The 14,540-nt window shown below is 42.3% G+C and overlaps 1 protein-coding gene across 3 annotated transcripts in view; it reads right to left on the reverse strand.

Annotated features, from left to right (window-relative positions):
• RNGTT (RNA guanylyltransferase and 5'-phosphatase) overlaps nt 1-9,497 on the reverse strand; it is a 118,627-nt gene extending 109,130 nt beyond the window's left edge. For 2 of the 3 annotated variants that reach the window (XR_014546838.1, XM_083608376.1), the window contains exons 1-5: nt 9,224-9,453; nt 8,527-8,636; nt 7,532-7,635; nt 7,364-7,452; nt 2,422-2,497 (exon numbers count right to left, since the gene is read on the reverse strand). Coding sequence is in view for 2 of the 3 variants with exons in the window: in XM_083608376.1 (XP_083464502.1) it covers nt 2,422-2,497; nt 7,364-7,452; nt 7,532-7,635; nt 8,527-8,636; nt 9,224-9,287 (443 nt within the window). In the remaining variant the exon portion in view is untranslated. Of the gene's footprint in view, nt 1-2,421; nt 2,498-7,363; nt 7,453-7,531; nt 7,636-8,526; nt 8,637-9,223 lie in introns of all 3 variants that reach the window. The other variant, XM_083608375.1, reaches the window with a different exon arrangement.
• Between the last annotated feature and the right edge of the window lie 5,043 nt (nt 9,498-14,540).

Genomic DNA, 14,540 nt, shown 5'->3' on the forward strand with positions numbered 1-14,540 from the left:
ATTGCTGCCTCCAACAGTGGAGGGAGACCACAGCCATCATGGCTAGTAGCCTTTAATAGCCCTCTCCTCCATGAATTTGTCTAATCCTTTTTTAAAGCCATCCCACTTTGGGGCTATCACTGCCTCCTGTGGCAGAGAGTTCCACAGTTTTAACTATGCACTGAGTAAAGAAGTGTCTTTTCTTTTATCTGCCCTGAATTTCCCAATACACAGCTCCAAGGATAGATACAAAAATGCAAAGTCTGTAACATACATTATCACTAATCATTCAATAAGTGACACATTGTGGTATGTAGACTTGCCAAATCGATTTAGGAATAACAATTGCACAGTCAGATGGCGTATGAAGTTTGCTGTCACTGGATTTGTTGGCAAAGTTTGTAAACACCAACATTCTTTGTCAAACTTATGCCCTATTCAGAGACTTTGTAAACTGTAAAGTATCCTGTAAAAGCATGGAAAGGATACATACATGCTTTTTAGCAATTAAATGCATGAGAACATTTACGTGATTTTGGACGAGTGAAATTATTCCTGCTCTTAATATTCTAGTGAAAGACCTCTCTTTTCCGCAAGACCTTGGGCTAAAAGCTCCTGTGTTAAAATAAAGGTATTTGTATGCATGTTTTTAGGGGGGAAGTACTGGATGTTGTTGCCAAGTGCAAAAGACCTGGTATTGTTAAGCTTTTTTATGTTTCTGGTTTAAAGGCACTATTATTAATGTGACACCTTAAAAACCTGTCAGTGCACAAATAATACTAGGACAACTTATGAGGACAGCCACAGAAAAACAATTTTCTGATAAACAGAAGAATCTTTTCACAGCTGCAAAACAAACATAACCAAGGGCTAAAAGATAAAGCTAGAAAATTAAAACTAGAAACATGGTATACATAAAATCCACTGAAACTTTTCATCAAAGCAAATCAACAGCAGACTAGGTAACTTTAAGCCCATAGAAGCCCATAGAACAGAGTATCTTAAAAGAAGATACAATCCAGTTCAACAAGATGTGTATATGAAAGATCACGATTCAAAGAGGAGCTAAAGGATGCAATGGTGTTTACAGGATCAAAATGTTTAAAAACTAAGGGTTGTATCCAATACCATGTGATCAGCATTCTGCACACACACACAGTGGCACTATTCCTTCCTCTCTTCTCCCCATGTGCCCCCTAAATTTGCTCCAAAGGGTCCCCAACCCCCAGTCTGCTGCATGAGCAAAAAAGAAGTGTTGGATGCAATCCTGAAACTGCCTGTAGCCTGCCTCAAGGGGCAGTTGTATCAGTTTTCCACCTTCAGGCAAGGGGAAGAGATAGAGAATGATTTGTTTGTTTCCAATTTAATTAATATGGCTGGCAGTTTGTCAGTAGACACCAGACAGTTCTTCTCTCTGCTAGAACTACACCTTTGTGGGTGAGAAAAAACTTGTATGTGTTTTGATCCAACTGGAACGAGGGCCAAGGAGGAACACAAAAGGAGCAGCAACCAGAGGTGCATAAAACCCAGCTGCCTGTATTATTGGAGGGGAGCACAGTAGAGCATCTCTGAAAACTATCCAGCTTGATTTGCCCATTTCATTGCAGAAAAAAGGGGGATGTATCAATATAATTCTTAAACAATTGAATAAAAAACGGAAACTATGTTTCTTGTTATGATGCAAAACGGCCTCAGAAGTCATAATACTAGATTGAAATGCACATAAGTTGTAGGTAATATTGCCATGTATCATTATCATGTACCCAAACCAGACCAAACTGGTTGTTAAAGTTACACACACTCAACTCACAAGGATTCCTCCAGGAGTCTTGCTAGGTGCCTACTGAATGCCTGTAGCAGCACTCTCGCATCTGCTGGTATTGCTTTATGACATAAAAGAGCCAAAATCTCACACTTAAACCTGTAACATCCAAGTTATTATCAGCGGGGACTTTGTAATCATATCAGCTCCTAATTTCAAGACACATTTTCCTGGAGGCAGAGGCAGGGGGAGGGTGGATAGGGTGGTAGTAGTAGTAGAAGTTATTATTATTATTATTATTAATTTATTTATTATTATTATTTCTACCATGCCCATCTGGCTGGGTTTCCCCAGTCACACTCTGGGCAGCTCCCAACAAAACACTAAAACAGAATAAAACTTCAAACATTTAAAACTTCCTTCTTAAGTTGCAGTCAACTTACTCCTCCCTGGCAATACTACGATCTATCAACTACTATTCCACATTTGCCACATTAATGAAAGAGATATTGGAAAACAGCATCTAATCTAACAGCATCAGCATTCCTGAAACTTGTATACTAAAAAGATAAGGGTGCTATAATAGATTAAGCTACAAATTACAGCAACCAGCCCACCCATAAAACAATGAAATGTTTACAGACAATCCATTTTTAAATTTTAAAAAAGCATAAAGTTACCTCCAGTCCAACTTCTCAACCAGAAAGGCACAGATAAGAAAACCAGTACGATTGAAACCATGTGTACAATGAACACCTAAAAAACAAAAATTAATTGTAGTTACAGAGACTATTTTAAAGCACCAATATTTCTTTTCTGACACAGTCAGCCCTCAAACAGGTTCTCCCTTCAGGGTGGGGTCAGTTGACTGCTACATTTCTCTCCCCCTGCCACATATTTGGAACAGCAACTCTGTGCTGGAAGAAATCAGAGCGGAAGCTAGATTAGGTAGGCTATAAATGCTTCCATGAGTAAACAAGCATTTCATTCCTTTACGTTCTACTTTCAGCCAGGGGCTGAAGCCAGAAGTGCAACCTATTACTCCTGAATGCAGTTCTCCCAAGAAGGATGGCTTTGAGCTTCCTTGATGCAAGCACCAGGACCTACATTATTCTGAAGATGCTTTTCTTTCCTTCCCACCAAAGATGTCGATCTTTCATTTTTCAGGAAAAGTGAGAGAGAGAACCTTGAACTCTGCTCTCATTTGGTACAAGGCACTTGCCAAGGTCACAGTGCCCAATCCCAACCCATTAGGTCTTCCAAACTGTTTTACTCAAACTTCCTCAAATTACCCTGGCCACAGCAGCTATATCCAGCTACGTCCTTCTTTGTCCTTTGCCATTCTCCTCCCTGTTCCACTATAATGTGCAAAGAGCACAAACACCCACAGCAGTGCTATGATCTGTAACTGGACACATTTTAAGCAATATTTCTAACCACAGTTTTTCCAGAATCCAACATTATTCTTCTGTTTCAAAATATTAGGCAAATAAATGTGCCTGAGCTAAAAGGAAGACTGCATTTGCACATTACAGAATGTCAGGTTTTTTTGTCTTTCTTTGAATTACCACCATCAAAAGATTCCCAAACTTATAACAAGAATTCTGATAAAATCTCATTACTAATACTCATCCATATCAAGTAGCCTGCACGGAAGCAGCTTAACATCAATTACTGTAGATTAACAGGTGCAAGTATTCCATTTCTCCGACACAAATATTTGTAGGAACCAAAGAAAGGACTATAAAGAATTTAGCGACCCAAAACCTGGCGGTGTGGGGAGGAGAAGGGAGATTACATCTCTTTACCTGCTATCAAACAAATAGACAAAGATTCTTCACTTAGACTAGAGTAACTAGTCTAGAGTATCAGGGCAGGCAAAGAGTATCCTGTGACTAGAGTATCAGGGCAGGCAAAGAAGTAAAATATTCAATCAACACATGATTATCTTATGGGATTCACAAGATGTAATGTCAGTCACCGGCTTAGATGGCTTTAAGTGGGCATCCGGAAAAGTCAGAGTACAGATGGGGTTGAAAGATACTAGCTATGAGAAGTTAAACAGAACCTCATGGTTCAGAGACAATACACCTCTGAATACCAGTGACTGGGAGAAAGGCTTCATGTTCCATTTGAAGGCTTCTCATAGGCACATCTCATACATAGGTATGAGATGCTGAACGAGGGGAGCCCTTGGTCTGATACAACAGGGCTCTCCCTATGTTTTAGGGAACCTTCAACAATAGCTTGCATTTTAAGACCACACTGCACTTTGTTATTAAAACAAAGGTCAACAATCAACAATCAGCTACAAGAAAATTCCTGAAGTATTAGATTTATTACTTAAGTTATTATATCTGCAGTATGTTTTTTTAAAAACAAAACCGCTTAAGAATATTATTCCTGTGGCAATATCTCCATCTAGTGGCCAATTTAAAAATATATTAAAAGTACAAAGTTATTGATTATAACCAGCTCGGTTTTTTTAATCTTGAGTCTAAATTAAAACACAACTCTCAGTTTTAGATGTCTTTGTTTGTATTGGTTTTGTTATTCAAGACAATAACTAATTAAAATAAATAGTTCTGTCCTTTACAGTTCCTACTTAATTCTCAGTATTTCAGGAGTGAAAGATTTGCTGGCTTATTTCCGTTTTTTGCTTCATTTTACTCAGGACCCATATGGTCTGACATTTACTTATCCAATTGCATTTCCTTTAATGTAAATACATTAATCCAGCACTTCAGTTTCCCCCACTTCCACTAAGTCTCTCTATAAAGGCAAGCAAAAACTCAACTAGTTTAGTAAATTCACCTCAGAAGGAAAGAACTAGAGTCTATGGTTTCAGCAAGTACTTTTTAACAATGTTCCTATTTCAATTAGACAGGCACCTACAGTGATGTTTGGTCATCTGCTGAAAACATTTTTAGAGACTTAATTATTTCACTGTTGGTCCTTTGGTCCATCAGGGGGAAAGGCGGGGTATAATAAAATAAGGTCCAGTGCATAGAACAAATGGAATAGTGTCATGATGTTATTTACAATTCTCCAGCACTTCTCAATTATACTTGACTCTACCTGCAGAAGTATCACCTATTTTCCCTTAGCAATGTTTGCAGAAAACCTACCAGATGCGAAGTTTTTAATATGCTAATATTCAAGAAAAAGAGGTAAAAATATTAAGGCAAGATGAAACTTAATGTCAGCCTTGTGAACCATCACACACACTATACCCAGTTCTGTGTTTAAAACAGAACCATGCCACAGAGGCTACACACATGCCCTCTCCCCATTTTATATCATCAAGAAACCACTAATCATTTAAACACAAGGCGGCTGCCTTGTACCAGGTCAGATTATCTGTCCACTTGCTCAGTACCAATTTATCTGACAATCAGCAGTTCTACAGTGCCTTAACACAAAGGTCCTTGGTGCTAATATCATAATGCCATTATACAAATCTATAGTGCAACCACACTTGGAATACTGTGTAGAGTTGTAATCACCTCACCTACAAAAAGCATATTGTGGAGCTGGATAGACAGCCAAAAAGATCAAGGGGGTGAGGAAAGATTACATCAGGTGGGGCTTTTTAGTTCAAGGAAAGGCAAGTAAAAGGAGACATGGCCGAGATGTAGAAAAGCATACATGGGGTGGGGGGAAAGCAGGCAGAGAAAATTGTTCTCCCTCTCGCATAAGATTAAGAACACAGGAACATTCAATGAAGCCAAATGCTTAATGTTTCAGGACAGACAAAAGAAAGTACTTCTTCAAACAAAGCATAGTTAAATTATGGAATTTACTCCCTCAAAGAACAGTGACAGCCACCAATTTGGATGCCTTTAAAAGGTGTTTAAGGATAAGGCTACTAGTTACAAGTGTTGTGTTCTACCTCCACTGTCCGAGACTGCATTTTCAATAGGTCTACTCTGAGTAAAACTCAGCCGAATACCACCCACAGACGCCACAACAGAGAGCAGATAGGGACATTCTCTTTCCACTTCTGAGCAATTCAGTGCTATCTCAAGTGGACTTACAGAAGTGGATGGGCACTTGTAAGCTGTCTAATCCAACCTCCTGCTCAGTACAGAAAAGCCAGAACTAGAGCATCTGCAACAGATGGCTGTTCAGCCTCCCCTTAAAGCTCCTACCTCTAGCAAATTGGTTCCACTGCTGGACTGATTTTGTTGTCAATATGTTTCTCCTAATGCTCAGTTGAAATGTGCCCTCCTACAATTTATGCCCCTGCCCACTGGGACTGTATACCCTTACATTTTCCTGTGGAGCACTTGGAATACTATGTAACAAATAATGTATTTCGTTAATTTTACTCACTCCTCTGAAACTGGCCATTGGGGGGCGTGTTAAAAAATGAGCGTATGCTTTATGCCAGTGGTTCCCAATTAGCTAAGTACTGTGGACCCCCCACCTTGGTGTTGAACCAAAGGTGGTGTGTTCCAGAAGCCCAACTTCTTCCATATTGATAGTCAAGGTGACCCCATCCTTGATTATTAGTAGCTGTAGCACTGAGCTCATACACAGCTCACTTTGATATCCACTAATTGGCCTGCCTGGATATAGTACTCTTATTTGTGAGCTTGGGAGGTTGGGCACAGAGCCCAGAAAGAGGAAAAATCTGTAATGTTTGAGGTATCAGCCACCTGTTTCCATGTGATGTATGCTGCTCTGTTGTATAAAGAATGTATGTACGTTTGCTTGGGTGTGGACAGTCCAACATCGGACAGGCCATCTCCTTGCTCTGGAGTCCCACAGAAGACTTTGAGATGGGGCAAGGGGAAGTGGCAGGTTGCTGTTGCTAAGTCTATTCCTTTCTCTTTAATAAAACACTAGAACTGATCACTCTGGCATTTTAGGCGTTTTAGGCTTCCTTGGTTCTTCTGCAAAATCTGAATGTCTGTGAGCCCTCCGGCTCTGCAGGTTGCAACACCAAGCCATAGATCCCCTACTTTTGAAAATGTTGATATCACTATGGTAGTTTTTTATTATGTGAATGGTGCCATGAACCCCCTGGGTGGGTTCCACAGACAACCACCAATTTGGAACCACTGCTTTATACAATGCCTGTGCTTTATAGAGACTACCAAGTAATGTAGCCAAGAGGGCTAATACTACACTGTAGAAATTAATCAGGTAAACTTCAAGACTAGATATACCCAACTAGACATTCAGGCCTGTACATACATTACCAGTAATAACAACTATATTTTTCTCAAAGTGTAGGATTCACCCAAGTTTTACTCAGAGCAGACCCACTGAAATTAATGAGCATGATTGTTAGGCCCATGAATTTCAATAGTTTTACTCTGAGTAAAACATAGTTGACTAACACCTATTTTATTCTGTCCCAGTTGTGTGATGCTGGCCAAATTAATTCAATGCCTTTAAAGGAAGATGGTTCTTTTACCTGGAACATAACATAGGTGTACTAAATAACGCCCCCCCCCCCCCCGCATAAGTACTACTGACCACACTACTACCACGGGAAATGCTCACTCCCAAATAAAACTGGTATATATATGGTGGGGAAAGGATTGGGTGTTGTGTGAAGAGAGAGATAAACAAGGCAGAAGAATGGCAAAAACAGAAATATTAAACACGTACCTATAAGTTCTGTTGGGTTCTTATTACTAAAATGTTCACATATACGAATGAATGTTTCTGTGTTATCAGCTGTGGGGCATTCACCATGCCTGGCAAAACAAAACAGTCAAAGTTATAGAAACACTCCTCTTGTGTAAAAGCAAATACTCGTGAATTCAATCAACTTACCCTTTACACTGAAGTTTTATATATGTGATCCCATCCTTCTCTATATCACTCCTGTCATAGAACCTAGTGGTGTTTGTCAAGTCTATCAGCAGACCCATCTTAACCTGGAAATAATAAAACCAGTGTTTAAGGCACACACAGTTCTTCCCAGGACTAACTGCCCCCCCCCCCCGCCAAAAAAGAACTTATCAACCACTCCACACTGTCTCAACCCTTCTCCAACTCCTTAATGCTGCTGTTGATAAAAGTGCTTTTAGCAGTCTCCACCACCACAGCATACTGCGTGATAGAGAAGCTCATCCCAAAAAGTCTCCTAAGTTTGTGCCCATATTGTTATTTTTTTTTTACTTTTGCCTCAAAAGTTAGTTTATTTACCTTCTGTTTGTTATCTTCAGCATGCATATCCTCTGCACATCTAACATACCTTGCCTCACTCCTCTCAAACTAGCAATTCTTTTGGTTAAAAAATGTAGACATCCACTTTGAGTGTAGACAGTAGTAAAGTGGATTTATAGCCCCAGGCTACCAGGCAACAATAATAATAAAAAGGAGAGTACCAAGAAACAATTGCATAGCCAAATCTAAATGTGAATTTGAGGCTACATATATGCCTGACGTGCTCTGGTCCCTGGGGTCACGAAGAGTCGGACACGACTAAACAACTAAACAACAACAACATATGCTATGGAAGCACGCTGGGCACTTTTCCTCTGACGTGCTGTTGCACATATGCTTACAGAGTTTATACAGTTAATGTATAATGTTTCACCAGTGCAAAAGGATAGTGATTCTGTAGAGAAAGTGGCTTATATCTATCTGTACATCTTCCCTCCGCAATTGTGATTTCCCACTACCACTGTCCCCAAATAGCCATTATGTACCACTGTCCCAAACAGCCATTATGTACAATCTTCTAATATTATACTTATCAAAGGGAAGGGGGAAATCAAATGTTTATGCAGTGAAGGAAACACTTCTTTGGTTTTATTCTTTACCTTAAGACTTTTCAAGTAGTTTGATAACATACTGGGGTGGAAACGATACTCTTCAGCAACTTGATCATCATATTTTGGTCCCAACATTGTCTTCAGGGGCAAAAACTTCCCTGTGTGGCAACAAAATCAAAAAAAATCTTACGTCTTACAGCACACCTATGGAGTCATATAAACATGTGCGACCGTCGGCCTGAATCTTTGTTAAAATGCTTTCACGAGAACTGTAGCGGAGTTTGCAAGATTTCGTTTCGGTTTAAAACTAACCAAACCAAACTGAAACCCTGGCAGCACCGCCATATCCAGAACGATGAGTAAATGCTTTCATACACCTGTGGGACTCCCAAGTCCTACGTAAACGGGGAAGCTGCGTGAACCTGATCTGTGTCTGGACCCATGTAACCTGCGCACCTGCGTCTGTCCAGGAGAGACTGTGACAATTATCTCTTTGGACTGGAGGAGCGTGAATAAACCCGAGGACCTGTCTCCGCGAAGGCCGAGTCTCTCAGGGCAAGGATAACAAGGCACCAAGCGGGGCACAAGTCCTCCTCTACCCGCCTGCAAACCACCGATCGCACCGGCGCGCCAGGAGGCACAGGCGCAAGTGTCCCGGGGCCGGGAGAGGCACGGCTGCCGCGCGCGAAAGCGACGCCTGTCCCGCCCTGCCGTCGCCTCACCGGCCACCCCGATCTCCGCTCACCTGCCACGGGCTGCCCGCGCCTCGGGCAGCTCAGCCACCGCGGCGGGATCTTGTTGAAAGACATGGCGGCCCCGAGGCCGGAAGACTGACGCAGCCGCCTCGCTTCTCCGGGAGGCAGGACTCCCTGACAGCTCCCCCTCCCGCGCCAGTAGCGGCGGCGGCGGCGGCGGCGGCAGCAGCAGTCCCAACCACTTCGCACGGAAGCCGCCAGACCACAATGCACCGCGGCCGAGAGCGGCCGGTTCCGCTTCCGGGATCCATCGAGCTTGCCGCTTGCTCTGGCCACTCTAGGAAGAAAGGAAGGGGTGTCCCGTCCTCTCTGTGGCCGCGCGGTTGTCAAAGCGGAGACGCCGCCCTTCTTCCCATAGAAGTACGAAACATGCAGAGGAATACCTCAGGCTTGAAGGAGCGGGGAGTCATTATTAACTCTATTACTGTAATGCGGTGGGTTTTCAAGCAAAATATGGTTTCTGCAAGCAAGGGGTTTTAATTTAATAAAGTTTATACTGTACTGTACTGTAAAATACATATAGAGTGGGATTTAACGTAGCTCACCCAAACCCCGCAGAGAGGATTGGGGAGGCGGCGGGAAGAGGGAGGTCCCGTTGCGCCATATGTTATTTTAATAGACTAAGTTAAATTTGCACGCAACTACTGGATCCCGTCCAGCTTTGCTGGAAGGTGGTGCGTCTTAACATCGTCTCGCTCCTCGCACCAAAAATGGGCGCCCTATCCAATATTAGACTGCTTCTTGTGGCAATGCAATTGTGTTAACAGGACACGTTTAAGATGTGAGTTGCGTTTTAAAAAATAATAAATAAAGCCCACAAAGAAGACCTGAGTTTGAAAGTAAATTGTAGACTTTTCCGTTGTCTCCTGTGTGCAGCTTTCACTTTTACTGTTTTAGCAAGCCTGGAGGGCAGAGAAACAGTCTAGGCTTTTGCAAGAGACTCAAATTACTTTTGAGCCATCAAAAGCATTGGGGAAACCCCTTCTGAAGACCAAGAAACGGCCAGGCTAAAAAAAAAATAAAAACAGGGTTACCATGTGTCCCCTTTTTCTAAGACACACCCTCGTTTTCAGACAGTTTGAGACAAATTGCATTTATGTGCTTAGCAAAGTGGTGTCGGTGGGATCTGCTCAGGAGCAGGTGCTGGGGCAGTGCCTCAAAGCCATCTTCCAAGCACTGGCATTTACTGCCACTTGCCTGGGTGGTGCAGTGGCGAGACAAGGTGGTGGTGAGGTCAGGGATGCACCTGTAGAGCCCATCCAGCACTCTCACCCATGTGCTTATGCAGCCTTATGCACCATTCAGGTAAACAATGACCACACCATGGTCAGGATGGTGACACTGTGATGCCACTCCTATGTGGGTTAGTCCTAAGTGCAGCGGGGGGTGGGGGTGGCTTCCACCAGCTGAATGGCAGCCACCCAAACTCAATGTTATATTGTGGGAGAGAACAGGCATTGTAAGGCACATGGGCTAAAACTGATACCACTTTGAAAAAACTACCAATTATCCATTATGAATACATAAAAAAAAAATACAACCCCACGGAAATTCAGACACACGTCCTTATTCCACACTGATACTTCAACTTCAAATTAACCATCATCCTCCAATCATAAGGAAGATTTATAAAATCATGGAACCACTAAAAATTAAGCATAATCTCAGGGGCGGGGGGGCCAAAGCAGGTGTCTCCTGTGTCTTCATAACTGTTTAGTTTTAACTTTTTATGTTTGCTACCCTGGACTCCTTTGGGAGGAAGGGCAGGATAGGAATTTAAAACAATAAGTGTGTCTTTAATTTTAACTACTGCCAATATAGTTCATTAGCTGGATCAGGGTTCACATTGTTTTGGAGTCAAATCTACGTGCACACAAAACAAAACAAAAATACCCTGATCCTTAATGTTTGATTTAAATGCAGCCTTCAGTCAGTAGGTGGCGCAAAGATTTCACATACTCACACAACATTAATTGCAAAGCTTCATCTCATTGGTGTATGAATAAAGCACAATCCATAAACACGTAATATATTAAAAACAGGAAGGAAAGAAACAATTGTCAAATGATTCATCAGCAGATTTCAAAATGCTGTATCAGGTTTCAGCCTCCAACACCAAATGCCTTTGTAAAGAAATGTCTTTAGATAGCAACAAAAAGTCAGTACAGTAATGAGGGGGACAACTGTATCGTCATAATGTAAGAAGAAACATGATTTGAACTGAAGCCTTAAGGGAAAATTCCCTGAACATCAGACTTATAAGGCAACAGGAAAAGTTAAAATAATTATTAGCATTCTGTGGGGGTTTAATAATAATTTTAAAAGGACTTTATTAATATTAAGCTATACAAATAAAATGCTCTAGAGGAGGTTATTGAAAGAGCAAACATTGTGTTTGTACTATTTATGTTGACTCTAAAACTCAGCCTTCAAGAAGGTAAACAATGGAACTATTGCTTTCATAAATGTGACCTACTTTCCAGACCTTGTTGACACTAGAAGATAGCTGCCTGACCTTGAAACAGTTGGCATTGGCAACGGGCCCAACCATTGCTTCCCAAAACACAGTTCAGCTGTCCAAGGAACTAAGTGTAAAGCATGCTCATGTCTATTCTAGAAATTACGGCTGAGGCCTATGATCCCAGTGGTTCTGTTTTGAACATAATGTGCTCAGCTGCATTAGCTGCCAGCCCAAAGTAAATGTGACTATGTGGGAATAAAGAAGGCCTCACGTACGAATACTGAGGGAGGGCAGCACAATGTGACACATACATATACATACACACACACACACACACACACACCCCTACCTATATGTCTCCATTCCTTAGGAATACATTCAGGACTGGCCCAAGCTATTTTGCTGCCAGATGCTGATGTTTCACCCTGCTAGCAACAGCTATTTACCTCAGGTTCCTCAAAGAAGCCACCCCAGGCCTTCCAAAGCTTTGCCAAGCCTGTGGCAAAGACTTGGCCAGGTTATAATTGTGAGAGCCCTTTATAATCTATGGTTGGCTGCTGCTTCGTATGGTGCCACAGTTGCTGTCCAATCTCTCTGGATTCTTGACAGTTATGGAGTGCCTGTCAAGCATCTTGCACTTCTTGATTTCTGTTTTGTTTGAAATACATGTTTCACAGCCCAGCAGTGTGAGCCTGAGGGCTCGGACAGCTGTCATGGTACAGTCATTCTAGCAGGACAGGAGGAGCTCATTGCTCATTGCACTATGCCTCCGAATCCCATTCCCTGAGACAATACATTGTGACTAATGGTAGGGTAGGCAGAGATCTGGTTTTAGAGCAAAGGAGTGTGTTATTACCAGATTTGCTAGTGCACTACTGCACACATGTATGCACGTCCTACAAGTGTTTGGTCCAAAAGTCTAATTTTGAGGAATTAGCAATACTGTTTTTGGGATCTTTACTGGAAACGGTTGTAAACAGACAGAATTTCAATGACTTTGATAACTTTGCTTAATTTAGGGGTTTGATGCAGACCGATCTTAGCTTCCTTGCGCCGGAGAGTAATAAGGTAAAGGACCCCTGGATGGTTAAGTCCAGTCAAACGCGACTATGAGGTTGCGGCACTCATCTCACAGGCCAAGGAAGCCGGTGTTTGTCCACAGACAGCCTTCCAGGTCATGTGTCCAGCATGACTAAGCTGCTTCTGGTGCAATGGAACACCGTGATGGAAGCCAGAGCGCATGGAAACACTATTTACCTTCCCGCCGCAGCGATACCTATTTATCTACTTGCACAGGCATGCTTTGAAACTGCTAGGTTGGCAGGAGCTGGGACAGAGCAACAGGAGCGCACCCCGTCATGGGGATTCAAACTGCCGGCCTTCTGATCAGCAAGCCCAAGAGGCTCAGTCATTTAGACCACAGCGCCACCGATGTCCCAGTGCCAGTAATGAACACAACTTAGCTGCAGTTATAATAATTATTCATAAATAAATGCTTAAAGGCGACAGTATGCAAATCTAAAATAATTCAATAGCAGCTGCAGAAAAACACAGAAAAGGATGGGTTTAATATTCCACAGGCAAGCTCACCCACGCCTTGCCTAGACCATTTACTTAATTGTTATTGCGGTGATAGAGAAGCGAGACTAAAAGTAGCAAATTGCCTAATAAGGAACCATGAGACAAAGTCTTCAAAGACCCAGATTTGCTGTGCAGAAAGTAAAAGAAACAGGAAGGCGAAAAGGTTATATGCAAAGCAGTAGTTCTCCTGTCTCTGGAGAGCCTGATTAGTGTGGAACTGGGGGAAATAGCCATACCTCTGGTTGCAAACATGATCCGTGCAGGAGGCATATTCACAACCCGCAGTGTTTGTAGCCTGAAGCACCGTGTCTGCACATGCACATGGTGTCATTTTGCGCTTCTGTGCATGTATGAGTGCATGTGTGAGTATGAGTACTTCTGGGTTTGGCACAGTCCGCAACCCAAAAATGCACAACTCGCAGCGTTTTTAACCCAAGGTAAGACTGTACAGAAGAGAGGCAATTAGAAGAGTTGGAACACCAATATTAGCGGCCCTGCAATAAGAGATAATAAGGGAATCAGCTTGGTTTCTTCACTTTTAAGGGATCCACAGAGACTGAATTAAAACTAAACCAATTGTGACTTCATTATGGGTCTGCAGTGGACTCGGTGTGCCTGTAAACAATTGAGGACAATGCCTGCCACTTCCCTTTACCGTGAGAACAGTTCTCCTGGATCTGACAGAGGCCCCTCTTGTCCAGAATTCTGTTTTCACACTGGCCAACTAGAGGCCTATGGGAAGCTCACAAGCAGGACATGAGCAGAACTGTATTCTGCTCCTTTGTATCCCAGAGAAACTTATATTCAGATGCCTATAATATTGGAGATAGTTCTTACACCACCACCATGACTAGTAGCTACCGATAGCCTTGTCCTCCATAAATTTATCTAACCCAGGAGTCACCAAGCTTTTCAGACTAGTGGAGAAGCATGGCAGACAACAAAATTAGAGAAACCATCATCCCACCCCCACAACCTTATGCTTACCATGGAAAGTCCGCTATGTCCTGCTGGTCCTGATAATAGAGATCACACACATGCAGACATACAGACAGATGCTGTTGCTGTCTAATAACGGGATATACACAAGGTATCCTCACCACTCTTACTTTGCAGAAATTGCTTAGAAAGCACAGGCAACTCGCAACTTATGAGAATTTAACTTATGCACATTCGGCTTTAATAATCTGCTGCTTGAAGAAGCGCTTGTTTTATCTGTTCTGCATCTTCCGAAGTTCAGTTTTATTAGATGGCCCCAGGTTCTA

This window comes from Podarcis filfolensis, assembly GCF_964270895.1.
Source record: "Podarcis filfolensis genome assembly, chromosome: 3".
NCBI classification, from domain to species: Eukaryota; Metazoa; Chordata; class Lepidosauria; order Squamata; family Lacertidae; genus Podarcis; species Podarcis filfolensis.